This window comes from Euprymna scolopes, chromosome 42, assembly GCF_053919585.1.
Source record: "Euprymna scolopes isolate OS-2025 chromosome 42, ASM5391958v1, whole genome shotgun sequence".
NCBI classification, from domain to species: Eukaryota; Metazoa; Mollusca; class Cephalopoda; order Sepiida; family Sepiolidae; genus Euprymna; species Euprymna scolopes.
This window is the reverse complement of record NC_136523.1, coordinates 68,857,999-68,873,586: the sequence shown is the minus strand read 5'-3', so window position 1 is coordinate 68,873,586 and position 15,588 is coordinate 68,857,999. Positions and strand designations below refer to the sequence as shown.

The following is a 15,588-nucleotide window of genomic DNA, read 5'->3' as shown; positions in this document are numbered from 1 at the left end:
TGTATCAACAGACAATTTCAAGAGAACTCCCAGCTGACCTGGCAACAGTTAAGGTCAACTATTATTAAAGAATTTAGCATTTAGCCATTGATGTCATCTGGGAATTATTTAGGCTCTGCCAACAAGCCGGGGAAATGGTGCACAAATGCAGGTGACCATCGCTTAGGAATTGGCCGATATGCTCGGCCAGAGCAACGACCCCCACCAGAGGGCAAATCAAAAGGGAACGGATGGAAGGCTCCAAATCAGAGGACGAGTGGACAGGTCATCCGAGTGCAACCCATCCTAAAACCGGCTTTGGGAAACGCAGATGGATTGCTCAGGATATAAGGGCACCGGTGACCCAAGGGGTGTCAAGGCCCTTGTGCTATTGGACGTGCGGACAAGCCAGTCATGTGGCCAGAACCTGTCCGAAACTGCGTTGTTGGAATTGTAGGAATTGTTTCTTTCGCAGCATTGTTTACATAAACACAAAAAAGTTTGTTTCATCTTTTCTAAACTATAAAAAAATAAGTTGCTGTTTAATTTTCACAACTGGCTCTAGCGTATTATAAACACATTAACTTCCCCATGTTAAAAACGGCTTTCAGATTAAACACCCCCCAAAAAAACCTTGAAAGCCATTCTTAACATGGGGAGGTGGGGTGGGGGTTTATTCTGAAAGCCATTTTTAACATGAGGAGGTTGGGATATTCATAATATGCTGCGGCAAGATGTAAAAATTAACATAGTTGCTATTATTTACTGCAAAAATTGCTTAAAATCTATTTATTTGACAACAAAAATTAACATAGTTGCTATTATTTACTGCAAAAATTGCTTAAAATCTATTTGACAAAAAAAAAATTAACATAGTTGCTATTATTTACTGCAAAAATTGCTTAAAATCTATTTGACAAAAAAAATTAACATAGTTGCTATTATTTACTGCAAAAATTGCTTAAAATCTATTTGACAAAAAAAATTAACATAGTTGCTATTATTTACTGCAAAAATTGCTTAAAATCTATTTGACAAAAAAAAAAAAAAATGACATTTTCTACAAACATTTAATAAGAAATACAAATAAACGGTAAGTTTTTTGTTTTTTTGTTTTTTTTCTGTTGATGTTTCTACATTTAAAATTTTACTTTACTTTTCCTAGCGTTAAACCTGAGCCGAACGCTGAGAAAATAATTACACAACATTCATTGTGGATTTATTCAAACAGTCCTTTGGAAAATAAATATTTAAAATAAAGTGGTGCTTATGCAATTATGTTATCATGCTATTTTTAAAAATAGTATTTTCACGTTAAATTAAAGTTTTACAATATCATTTTCTTTATTAAATTGCTAGGTGAAAGTACAGATAACCCGATCGGTTTCTAATGTGTGGAAAATCTAGCTCCCGAAAAAAAGGATACTCTGGATAGTAAAAAAATTGGCTCAGTCTCGTATGATTTTTTCTCTACTAATGAAAAAAACAATGAAGTGTAACTCACCTTCACTTTCTCTCCTCCTCTTAATATCTCTCTTCATCCATCTCTCCTCTCTCAATCTATCTTTCATCTTTTTGATACATCACCCTCTCCATCTCTCTTTGAGCCCCTTTCTCTAACTCCCTCTATCTCCCCCTCCCCTTCTTTCCTCTGTCTCGCTCCCTCTCTGTTTCTAACTCTCCCCTTCTCTCTGTCTATCTCCTAATCTCTCTCTATCTCCTTTTTTTCTATTTCCCTCCCGCTTTCTCTTTTCTATCTATATATCTTCTTTTCTATCTGTCCATCTTCAATCCCTCATCCTACTTTAGTCTCCTAAATTAATTACAGTGAATAAGGCATTGTCAAAACATGGATAAATCCTATTTTAGTCACCTAATTTACTTACTGTGCAATTAGAAGTTATTTGGAATTACTGCTACCTTGAACAGCACCAGGACTAACTGGTAAAACCTTTCTAATTAAATGGATTTTGGCAGCCATTCGGTGACAAAATGACATAGCCTTAGCCCTTGCTGCATGGGGAATACCTGCGACCTTGCTATTTATTCTACTTTGAAACGTTCAATTTTTCAAAAATCTCATGTTCGACATCTCCAAAATATCCAGTATGGGGAAAAATATTGCAGAAATGCAAACTTATTGTTTGGGATGAATGCACAATGGGACGCAAAAAATCACTTGAGGCTCTTCGTCGATCCTTGCAAGATTTGTTGGCAGTGTCAGACCATTTTGGAATGCAGTAATATTGCTTGCAGGAGATTTCAGACAAATGTTACCTGCAATCCCTCAATCAACAGCAGCAGATGAAATAAATGCTTGCCTCAAATACTCTACTTTTTTGTTCCATGTGAAGACATTAAACTTAACTCAAAATATGCGTGTCAAGTTGCAGACTGCTCGAAATTTTTGGATTTATTCAAACAGTGCTTTGGAAAATAAATATTTAAAATAAAGTGGCGCTTGTGGGAAATTGGGTACCGAAAAGTGCCAGCTGATCAGAGTTAAGGGCAAAATTCTTTGACACTTAACTTCTGTAATTTTATTACATCAAAAGAAGAGTTGGTTTAAAAGGTTTTTGTAGATATTCAAATTAATTATACGAATTACCCTTGACTGAGTGAATGAGCTATTCTTGCAGCTCAATACAAAGACGTCCATGAACTTAACGCTGTTATTCAATGTAAAATTCCAAGTGAGGTAGTCAAATACAAATTCATCGATACTTGTGGAAGCAGATAAAGTGGTTAATTATCCAACAGCTATATTTGCCAGGGATGCCACCGCAGGTACTACAACTGAAAGTTGGCGTACTAATTATCATGTTGTGAAATATAAACCAATCCAAGTTTTGCAATGGCACATGGCTTGCAGTAAAAAAATTAACAAACAATATCATAGAAACAACAATCTTAATAGGATCTTTCACAGATGAATATATCTTCAGTCCATGCATTCCTATGATTCCACCAGATACATCATTACACTTTAGGAAATTGCACTTTCCAATTTTATTGTCATTTGCAATAACCATCAACAAAGCTTTAGAGTAGGGGATCACTTTCCAATATAAATTTAATGTAAAATGAGCACCCAGTTCTTGGCCATGTAGCGGTAAACAGAACATGTAATCGTTAGCACTTTTTCAAGTTTGGCGGCGGGGGAAGAGGCAAAAAGCGGGAACAGAGTGAGGGGCCATAAGTTCCAAACATGTAGAAACACTTCAAAATGCGTGTGGAGGGTGGGATTTTTTTTTAAATTCGTTTTGAAAAGGTTTCACTGTTAAATATTAATTATTTCCCGATATTTTTAATGCTGTTAGCACACACACACACACACACACACACACACACACACAAACTAAGGTGGACCTGCACAATGCACACTCCCTCCTTGTATTTTTCTGTTCGTCTTTTTCAATTTTTTCAACAGTTTACACCCCACCTATATAAAGGATTTTTCATTTAATTTAAGGGCAATGATGTTAAAACCTTTATTATTCAATGTATTCCATATTGTTTTCATTGGTCACCATGTTTGTTTTCACATGTGTTCAATTTTTGCACGTTTATACATTAATTCTATATAATCACTCACAGGTACTTATATATATATAATTGAATAAACATATTTACATATACGTCACCCTTTTTTCTTTTTAACCAATCCTTTAATTTATGAAGCTCGATGTAACTACATAAATAACAAAAGTCTATATTCCAAATTTCAAGATACTAACCATCTTACTGTTGATTCCTTTAATTGTGTATGTTCACTTATTTAAAAGAATAAACAGTAAGATGGTCAACATCTTGAAATTTGTTATTTAGACTTTTGCTATTTATTTGTTTATATATATATATATATATATATATATATATATATATATATATAAATTTCTTTATACAAATATTTTATCATTAAATAAAGAAATTTATATTATACCATGCTCTACTTTTCATGATGCACTGTTTTATAAACATTGAAGTTTCATTAAATTAGCATCTAAGAATTTTACATTAAATTCTAGAATAATTTTTGTTTATTTTTCATTAAAGTTTTTCAGGGTATTCACATGTAATTGCCTAAAAAAGTAGAATCACATATTTTGGAGAGGTGTTCAGATGTGAGGAGGGGTTAATGGAAAGTATTAATCTACAATAATACCAAAGAAATATTACAACATTCATTTTTAAACAGTCCTAAATTTAGATTTAGATTTCAGTTTTTTGTACATAAAATGCATTACAATTTGATTTCTCTAACTTCTTTTCTTTTGATGGATAAATGGCCTTTTTAAGGAATTGCAGCATATTTATGTGCATTTATCATAGATTATTTGGAAACCATTAATTTTTGGAGATTTTCAGTTGCACATTCTTATTTCTTGCACAAAAATACACTTGTATAACAAATTTCATTGCTTAATCTTATGTTTTAACAAAATATAACATTTTTTACTGAAAAAGTAGTTTTATAAATTGTGACAAAAAGCATATGGTCTTAAAGAGGCACAAAGTAGTCATAACTTCCTTAATTTTAATTGGATTTAAAAAATTTAAAAAGATTCTTTCTTAGTTTATTAAGTTCTTCCTATGTATGCCAAATTGCTGAAAATATATATTTTCAGCAATTTCGATTTTTTCATGTGTATTGCTAGTTTGAGCTATCGACACATTGATAAAAAAGGTTAAAAATTAAGCAACTTCAAGCTATGAATGTATATTTGTGCTTGCCAAGGTCAACTGTTTTTTTTTCTTCAATTTTTGCCCCTTAGCAACTATTTTTACCGACTAAAAACCAAAGCAAAATTGTCCCACAAATCCAAATTCCCTGTACATCAAGTTTCAAGTCTACAGACAAAAAATCCAGAGAAGAATTCAGTTTCGCATCATACAAAATCACTCTAATATATGAATGTGTGTGCTGGCATATTTTCATCTTAGTTATGCACAATGTTGAAAAAATGCATAAATAAAATTGAATGTAAAGCAGTTAAATGAAACCAATCATTAAATAAGAAACCATAAAAACATGAATTAATGAATGTTCGTTTTTCAAAGAATATGCAAATTAGTTAATCTTAATGGAACTGCTTGCATATCAATGACTGAGTATATTAAGTTTGTTTTCTATGACTTTTTAAATAGAAAAAAGAAGCTTTTAATATCAATGTCAGTGCTACAAAAAACTCAATTTTTCAGGTGTATAGATATATGCTCATCTGAAGTTAGCAATGATGCAACATAATTGCAAATAATAAAATAAAGAGATTTTTTTTTTTAAATTGGATTGAAAATTTTTAGCACCTCTGGTATTGACTGTTGCCACAGATTTGTTGATCCGCGCATCCCATATTCGGACTGTTTTATCACCACTGGCTGTCACTAAATGATCAGGATTGCTAGGATGCCAGCACAACTGATCAACACTATCACCATGACCACGGAATGTAAAATCTTTGTTCTAAATTTAAAATAAAACAAAAAATATTTATCAAGTAAAACAAAAAGAATAAAGGCATTAGTGTGATGTAAAAATAATAAATTATTACTTTTTCATATTTTGAATAATTTTTTGGAAAAAAATTTTTTTAAAACAAATCTACCATAATTAGAATTCAGAAATCATTGTAAAAGTATGAATTTACACAGACATTTTTGGTGTCTCTCTGATGCAACATTTAATAGAATTTTATCTGTATAGGCCTATTATAAATTTTGGAGATTGTGTGTGTGTGTGTGTGTGTATATATATATATATATATATATATATATACACATACATATACATACATTAATTAATTAAACAAGTTCAACTGTATTAATAAAATCAATTTAAAACCAATATTTTACAAAAGTATTCAATACTAAGTAGATCTTCATAAATATTTAACTTTTAAACAGGTTAATGCAAATACAATTTTATTTCAGCACCCCAATTCCAAGAAATGATAATGAAATAGGTTTGTATACAAAAAGATAAAAAAACAAATTTCAAAATCACACCAAATGAAATCAGGGTTAACCGTAGAGGAAAGTCAGCATATTGTTACTACTTCTTACTTTTTTTCTTTTTCCCTCATTTTATTTATTTATAAAATTTATTAATTATTGTCTGCAGATAAAAATAAAAATATCATTTTCTTACAACTCAACTGAATCTATTAAGAAATGATTGCCAATATACCCCACCCCCAAGCACACTATATTAATAAAGAAATCTTGTAATAAAATATTAAAAACCCAAAAGAAAATTCACTTCTTTACTTTGATTGTTTTTTATTTTTAGTTTTCTGGATTTTTTTTTTATTCATTCTCATATCTAATTTTATTTAATTTTTTTTTTTATTGCATTTTCACACCAAACAAGGCACAGTCCCACTTTGATATAGGGGCTACTAACTGGGACATAATTTGCAAGGATACTATGTAGGGAGTTGAGCAACAAGATGTCTGTTTACTTGAACTTCTGAATGTCAGTACAGTCAGCGAAGCAGGAATCTGGAAGGGAATTCCAAAGTCTAGCAGTTCTAGGAAAGAAACTAATAGATTAGAAGGCTTTCTGGCATCTGGGGATCTCTACTGTGCAGAGGTGGGATTTTGCTGCTTGGGTTTATCGGAGGTATTTACATCAAGGGGGTACAAGGGCTTGTAGTTCATTGGAGCATCTACCATTAAAATACTTGTAAAACAGGCAGAGGAATGTAATATTTCATCAATGGGACAAAGCTGACAGTTCAGGACCAATTAGATTGGCAACTCTTTTGAACCCTGTCTAGTAACAGGTGCACCAACCCAAATTTGGCAACAATACTCCATACATGAGTGAATGGTGGCCTTGTAGAGATACAGGATACTCTCAGGTGGGAGTTTCTAGCACAGTAGAGATACAGGATACTCTCAGGTGGGAGTTTCTAGCACAGTAGAGATACAGGATACTCTCAGGTGGGAGTTTCTAGCACAGTAGAGATACAGGATACTCTCAGGTGGGAGTTTCTAGCACAGTAGAGATACAGGATACTCTCAGGTGGGAGTTTCTAGCACAGTAGAGATACAGGATACTCTCAGGTGGGAGTTTCTAGCACAGTAGAGATACAGGATACTCTCAGGTGGGAGTTTCTAGCACAGTAGAGATACAGGATACTCTCAGGTGGGAGTTTCTAGCACAGTAGAGATACAGGATACTCTCAGGTGGGAGTTTCTAGCACAGTAGAGAGGACCCACTTTTCCGGCAATGCCCTCAATGTATCTGCTCCAACTCATGTGCCCTGTGAACGTTAAATCGCTGAGGTGTTTGAATGATGTACTTTCAGGCCATAGCTATTGGTCATTGAGAAGGTTTCTTGTAATTATTAAAGGAAAGAGGCTTAGTCTTGGTAGCATTGAATTTTACCATCTATTTTTGTCTCCATTCCAGTAGACTGAAGGTCTTCCTCTAGGGTTTCCGCCATTGTCTTGGATATGTGTTCATTCGTCCCCCCCCCCCCCCCGTGTCTGTTATAGAGTGTGATGTCATCAGTGTCATCAGCAAATATACCCATCTCAGAGACAATTTTATGGAAGTCATTTATGAATATCAGGAATAATAAAGATCTAACAATCTACCACTGAGGTACACCCACATTTATATTGTTTTGATGCATGACGATCAAGAACACTTAGGATATCTGCTGTAGAAATGGCTTGTCTAAATCCATACTGTTAGTCGGACAGAAGTTTAGCAGTTGTAAGGTGATGGACTAGAGCTTGATTAATTATGGACTCAAATATTTTGGCAAAAAGTTAATGGGGTGATAATTTAATGGGTCAGTTCTTTCGCTAGAATTCTTGTAAACTGGTACCCCAAAACCAGTTTTCCAACAGCTAGTAAAGCAAGATTCATTAAGGCATTTGTTGAAAAGTTTGGAGAGAACTAGAGCAGCCTCAGCAGAGCATCTTTTTAAGGGTAGAGCTGAGATGAGATTAGGTCCACATACTTTTGAGGTATTTAGGATTTTGTATTATGTAGGAATGATTTTCAGATCATTTATTGGAAAAGAAGTGAATCATTATAACGGAAGTACAATAAAATTAATTCATATCACTATTACATACTTATTTATAACCAAACTCTTGTGTAAAATTGTCAACCTTATATACACAATCTATAATAACATCATTTTGTGATTAAACTTTATTGATAATGGTAGTAACTTTTTTGTTATTGTTTATTGCGTTAATTTTATTAATTACGTTATTTGGAAAATAGGCACTAAAATCAAATTGCACCATGAATAAAAATTCCCTAAAAAAAAATAATTTTAGGTTGTGGTGGAATTTGCTATTTTAAAAATTACCAATAGTCATTTTTAGCTTAAAATATTATTTAAAAACTGGAAATCATTATTCAAAATTCTATGTTTAAAATTTCACATTTTGAAATACTGAACTTTAAGCCATTTAAATCTTAAAAATTAATTATTTTTAGAATTCTATTTTTTTTGGTGTTTTTTTTTTTTGTAATTCAACTAATATTAATATATCAATAAGAAACAATTGTTTTTAAAGTATAATAATATTGAGTTTATGTCCATTTTTTATATTTACAACTTCAAGATAAGTGAAATAAGAATTGAATCTTTATTAAACAATAAATATTTGTCAATCATTGAAAATAAAATGTTGATATAAAAAATAAATTTATTTTGTTTAGTTTTTGCAACATGAAATATGGGTGGAGGAACACCTAGAAAAAAAATCTTCGCCTGATATACTTAAGAAAAACTACATCTAAAGTATAAATTAATTTCCAAATGAATAAGTATTGAAAATTTCATGAAAATCTGACCATTAATTTTTGCTAGATCTATTAAATGCAAGTATGTTTACACTTTTGAAATGAGCACTACATAGGAATGTTGTTTTAAGGTGCTGATAAGTAAACACAATTTTAGTTGTGCATTTTCATTATTTTTGTATGCGGAAATATTTTTTTAAATTATTACTAGTTTATTGTAAGCTTCTTTTAAATGGTACAAAAGTTATGATGATAATTTTAACTTATATTAAAGTTACATCGTGTTACATATAGGGGTAAATATGTGGTTTGCTTTGGAGGTAACTATTAATTATTATTGCCTGGGAGTTATTTTTTTTTATTTTTTAGTTGTTAAACTAAATACCCCTAAAGAATACTAATTACAGTGAATAAAAAATTCTATTAATATCTATTAGTGACAAGTTTGTTAATGCATTATAGATGTTGGAAGAAAAACATTATTTTTGCAGGGTTTTTTTTTTTCTGCCAGATCGTATTTGTCTGAAAACGGATAAATTTCCAACACTCAAAAGGAAATAAACATTTCTTTCCTTTAAACAGATAGAACTTTTATTTTTATTTTTTGAGAAGAGGAATTCTCCTGAAATATCAATTTATTTCTACCTTCCTGGAGATTATAAATATTAACAATAAGTTTTACTGATATTGTGTGTGAAAGATTTATTGAAAAATAGATAACTTTGAAGATTAATTAATATTGTCTTCAATTATTTTTTCTTTCACCAATCTGGTACTCATATTAACTATTCATTTGAATTTGAACAGATGGCACTGAAATTTTGATTTTTTGGGATATGTGTGAGAAAAATAAGTTATAGCAAACAGAATCCTGAACAGAAGCGTGTGCTCCATCCCAACTATTATCAATGGATCTGAGGTAATCTCGCCAGCATCAGACAAAGCCAAACTCTTTGTCAAGAACTTTGCAGCTAATTCTACCCTTTGCGACCAAGACCGCCAACCCCCAATATTTCCTCTTGTATCAGAAAACACGCTATGTGATATACGTATATCTGTACGTGATGTTGCCAAACTAATCAAAAACCTTGATTCCAGTAAAGCAACTGGCCCTGATGGTATTCCAATTATAGTACTCAAAAAACTTCAACCTGAACTAGCGCCCATACTTACAAAACTGTTTAAACGTTGTCTTAAGGAGAATAGTTTCCCATCTCCCTGGAAAATCTCATCAGTATGCCCTGTATTTAAGAATTCAGGTGATCGCTCATCCCCCTCTCAGTACAGGCCAATAAGTCTCCTGTGCGTCATGAGTAAGTTGCTAGAATCTGTATTAAATACAGAAGTAATCAAACATCTCAACAAAAATAACCTTCTTAGTGACACTCAATATGGTTTCCGTTCTGCTAGATCTACAGCAGATGTCCTTACAGTTATATCGCATAGGATTAGCAAATCTCTCGACGGTGGCAATCTTTCTAGGGCAATTGCTCTTGACATATCTAAAGCCTTTGATAGGGTATGGCATAAAGGTTTACTTCATAAGATCGCTAGCTATGGTATAGCTGGAAAAGTCTTCTCAATTATTAAATCATTTCTTTCTGATAGATTCATAAGAGTAGTAGTTGAGGGGCAAAAATCAGAAGCTCACAATATTAATGCCGGTGTCCCTCAGGGATCCATCCTGGGCCCAACTCTTTTCCTGATCTACATTAATGATCTTCCAAATCATATCCTTACATCATTTGTAGACATTTATGCTGACGACACTACCATTTATGGTACCACATCTAAGACAGTAAACGAGCAAGTTCTCTCCAATTCTCTCTCCTCTGATCTTGAGCACGTAGTACAATGGGGAAAGGAGTGGCTGGTTACTTTTAATGCATCTAAAACCAAGCTTCTCTCTTTACATCATCAACATTCTAATCCACATTTGTCATCAATTGAAATGAATGGCTCTCGTCTTCAGGAGGCCTCAAGTTTTGACAAGCTTCTGGGCTTGACCATTACTCCTGATCTTAAATGGAACACGTATATCAAATCTGTTGCCAAGGCCGCTGGAAAAATGGTGGGATCTTTCTATCGATCCAGTAGATATCTCACTGCTGATGCTATTCTCTATCTATATAAGAGCCAGGTACGTCCAAGGATGGAATACTGTTGCCACATCTGGGCAGGAGCTGCTAGAAAGAACTTGTCCTGCCTTGATAGAGTTCAAAATAGACTTCGTAGCCTCGTAGGAGATGTCCTTTTCTCCTCCTTGCAACCTCTATCTCACAGAAGAGATGTTGCGAGTTTGTCTCTGATGTATCGTTATTTTCATGGAAAGTGTTCAACTGAGCTTCAATCTATGGTCCCCCCTCGCCAAACTTTCACAAGAAACACTCGTCTAGCTGTAAACACTATCAATAATTTCCCCCACTCTTTATCTGTGCCTAAACCTAAACGTAGATTCCATGAACAAAGCTTCTTTCTTAGAACTGCACGCCTGTGGAATTGTCTTCCGTTTTCCTGCTTTCCGGCTGACTACAATATGGTTTTGTTCAAGTCTAAAGTAAATAAGTTCTTGATGAGCCGTTCCATATAAGTTATTAAATTTACCAAATTTTCATTACTAATGATTACTATATTGACCAACTTCTACTGTACACTCTTTAACCCTTATCCTTGAGTGGCCTCTGGGCCTTGATAATGTGGTGATGCCTTTGTAAAAAAAAAAAAAAAAAAAAAAAAAAAAAACGACTTACATGTCATGAGAAGGTGATCAGAGGAGGGTCGGTTTCTTCTTTAACTTTGTGAAACCTAGTCACATTTTTGGCTCTAGTTTTATACCTCCTGCTGGAAGGAAGCAATTTGCATAATGTATTTTGTTACCGGTTATTTAAAAGCGTCACTTCTTTCTGAGAGGTTAAACAAGTGTTGTGATGATGGTTAAATTTCTAAGGAACTTTTACTTGTTACCTTTTACTAGAGTTCATGTGCACTAGCAGGGCTCTATGGGCAAATTTATCTTTAGTTAACCTTTGACAACTAAATATTTTCATTTATTAGCCAAATAGAAAAGTTGCTAGCCAACTCACATAATTTTTAGAATATGACATCTGATCTTTAGGCACCACCAAAACTGTGTGTAAAACGTCAGCGTTTTACACAATAACAGCAATGTCATCATTTCGTGTGTTTACTATTTTCGGAGTCGATTTCTGTGGATAGGCATTGGCACTATAAGTGTTAATGGAAGTAACGTTTTTTTTTTTTTTTTGCTATCGGGTTTTCATATTTACATTGTAAAGCAAATAGATTTTTTTTAATGAACTACAAAGAATTTCGGCAGGATTGCAGTTTACAGGGAAATCAAGGGACGCAACTCCTGCCAAACTAAAAAGGACGCAAACAGAATCACCGGGGGGCACCTGTTTCAATTTTTAAATTACGAATTTTAACCGAACCTACTACACGTGGAATAATATAGCAAGTTTTAAGATTTCTTTTGAATAGTTCATTTCTTTCTAATTCCTTTGTTTTTTATTCGTTTTACTTCTAAATTATTTTCTTCTTTAATTTTTTGTTTTTACAATCTTATTATACTTTTATTCTTTACGTTTTTATTTTTTTTACCAAAATGAGAACTACTATCGTTGACCACGTTATGTCTACGACTGAAGTGGAAGAGCAGAAGTGGACCTATGAGCATTTGTATAATTTGCTGCCACCAAATAACGAGGTACAGTTACAAACAGCGGCCTCATTGGGACTCATACCGAATAGGAGTTTCTGCAGCTCGTGTGAGAGAGATCGAATTCTCTATAAAAATGGAGCCAAAGGGGATGGTTTTGCGTGGAAGTGTCCTGTCTGTAAGAAGGGTGGTTTGCCAAGGATGGGTTCCTTCTTACAGAGAAGTCATCTGACAATAAAGCAGATTTTAGTTATTTTGCTCAGTTGGAGCATGGAGATGCCGCAGATTAAAATTAAACAGGAAGCAAGTGTGAGTAACCATACAATCGTAGATTGGATGTCATTCATAAGAGAAGTCTGTGAACAGGACATGCTGGACCATCCCATCATGTTAGGTGGGAGAGACGAACATTCGACACCTAAAGAAGTGGAGGTGGATGAGTCATATTTTTTCTGACGAAAGTATAATAGGGGACGTGTGAGGAAGGGCGTTTGGCTTTTTGGCGCAGTGGAAAGAGGCTCGAATTTGTGCAATTTCGCAATAGTGGAAAATAGGGATCGAGATACCCTGTTTCCAATCATAAATTCATGGTGCCTGCCAGGAACAAGAATTATTTCTGACGGTTGGGCGGCTTACCAAGGACTTGATCGACTCGCTCAAAGAATTTATGAGCACAACACTGTCGTCCACGAAGACAACTTCGTTGATCCGTGGACCCTTCAGTGCACACACAGACTATTGAAGGACTATGGTCACACGCCAAAAAACATATACGAAAGTTCGGGAATCGACAAAATATGTTCGGCTTGCATCTGATGGAATTTTTATGGCGAAAAAGAGAGAAGGGTGAATGTTTTCCACGAATCATCAGATGCATCCGCGAACAGTATTCGTTTTAAAAATTAACTGTTTAATAAAGTTCTATGTTCTTAAAATAATTCTATGTTCTTCAAATAATTCTTTCTTAAAATAATTCATAACTGTTTTTCGTTTTAAAAATTAACTGTTTAATAAAATTCTATGTTATTAAAATAATTCTTTCTTAAAATAATTTATAACTGTTTTATAAAGTTCTATGTTCTTCCTTTGTTAAAAAAATAACTTATTCAAACAGTTCATTTAAATTAACAAGAAAAAGAAAAATTGAAACAGGTGCCCCCCGGTGATTCTGTTTGCGTCCTTTTTAGTTTGGCAGGAGTTGCATCCCTTGATTTCCCTGTAAACTGCAATCCTGCCAGAATTTCTGTGAAATGTTAAACAGTATTCTACTCGGTAAATGTCAGCATGTTATTCATGGAAAAGGGTTAATTAAACTACAGAAGCACCGGTTAAACTACACAGTAAAAGAACGAAAAACATATTTTTTGGAAACCGCTCGTGAAAACTTACTGACAGCATTATTTTTACTATCAAATGAGATTAAAACTTTTTATTTTATGAAAAATATTTGTCATTTAAAATGTCCGCCATGTATTCATGCACCTTGTGAAACATCAGTTGCGTGCGCACGCACGTACATTTTAGTAAGAAACTGATCGCGCGTAGCGTTAACGAAGCCGGTAAAATGGCGCAAAGGAAACCTAGGGTCCCGGGGGTTCATACTCCAGTAGTTTCTTCCCCAGAACTGCTAGACTTTGGAATTCCATTCCAGGTCACTGCTTCCCCAACTGTACTGACATGCATAAGTTCAAGTGCAACGTGAACCAACATCTCGCTGCCCTAATCCCTACATAGTACCCCAGTAGATGTTTCCCCTGATAGTAGCCGGTAGCCCCCTACACCAAAGTGGCAATGTGCCTTGTTTGGGGTGAAAATGTAATAAAAAAAAAAATTTAAAAAAAAAAAAACGGTAAATTTGCGACGGGTTTTATTACCAGACTCGTTGTCAGCGACCTCGAATATCCCTAGAAAACCAAATTAGAATGGTTGGTGTCCTGTTGGTAGCGTAAGGTAATATTTACCGAAAAACAAAACTTTTTTTTCTTTTTTGATAATTGTTGTGTTACAACAATTTTTAAAAATAGCGCGGGTCAAATAGTGCATAAGCGCCCGGTTTTCTTTGTTTTATTTTTGCGGTATCTCTCGCGAAGACTGGCCATTCTTGGATTTTTTGGTTAAAAGTGTAATATTTCTTCCGATGCTAACACTTCATATTTTCTGTCATCGATCAGCGAAAGAGAAATCTTTCTAGACTAAGGTATTTTAATTTTGTCCCAATCTAGAGTGACCGTTAGGAAGCTGGATTTTTCCTTACATTAAAATCCGACCGTCTAACTCTGCTCTCCTGGAAGGGAAAGCAAATAAAAACTCTTCATTCAACGTTGCTCCGAGTTTTAAATCAATTTTTAAAAACTAAACTACAAACAAGCGCGGATAACACAAACAAAATAAAACTTACCAAACGTTCTCTTTCTAAACTAAAGATGCTGACAGTCTTGTCAAAAGAACCTGAAGCCAGTTTTCTGCCATCACAGCTCCAAGCGACCGAATGTACTTTAGCCGAATGGGCCAAAATATCCTTCACTTTGCCACAATTTTGGAAAACACGGTGCATGTTTTCGATGTAGGCAGCCATTACTATTTAAACATATTTCCGCTTTATACCGGAACTTACCCGGTTGCGATTTACGAAACCAGATCTATCTCTCTCTCTCTCTCTCTCTCTCTCTCTCTCTCTTACTAAAAATGTACAGATTCGATTTTGGGGGTATCAAAACCAAAGCAAAATATGATGAAAGTAAAAATAAAATAGATAAACCCATAATTTATTATACCATACCTGTTCACACTGAAACACTTATCACAATATTCTGTGGATCTATTTTAAAAAACCTTGTTAAACTTTGTGACATATTTCCATTTTATGGAGGTCAGGTGCGAACAAACACCCCATAATTATATTATACCATATTTCTTCAAACATAAACATAATTATCAAAGCATATTTATGCAGATAGATATGAAAAGTCTTTATTAAAGTTTATGCCTATTTCCATTCCATGGAGGCCAGGCGCGAACGCAGACCCCACAATTAAACCATCCCTATTTAAGTTAAAACATACTTATCAAAGAATTCTTATGTACATCTATATAAAAAAACACTTGTAAACGTTTTTTGGGTTTGTATTACTGTACACATAGATTCGAAAAAGTT

At 33.8% G+C, this 15,588-nt stretch overlaps 1 protein-coding gene across 1 annotated transcript in view; it reads right to left on the bottom strand.

Moving 5' to 3' along the window:
- The window catches only part of LOC145267127 (THO complex subunit 3-like), a 53,991-nt gene extending 38,958 nt beyond the window's left edge, over window positions 1-15,033 (bottom strand). Inside the window, exons 1-2 of the mRNA XM_080123164.1 lie at window positions 14,833-15,033; window positions 5,287-5,443 (exon numbers count right to left, since the gene is read on the bottom strand). Of these exons, the coding sequence (XP_079979290.1) occupies window positions 5,287-5,443; window positions 14,833-15,009 (334 nt within the window). The 5' untranslated portion in view covers window positions 15,010-15,033. The remainder of the gene's footprint in view (window positions 1-5,286; window positions 5,444-14,832) is intronic.
- Between the last annotated feature and the right edge of the window lie 555 nt (window positions 15,034-15,588).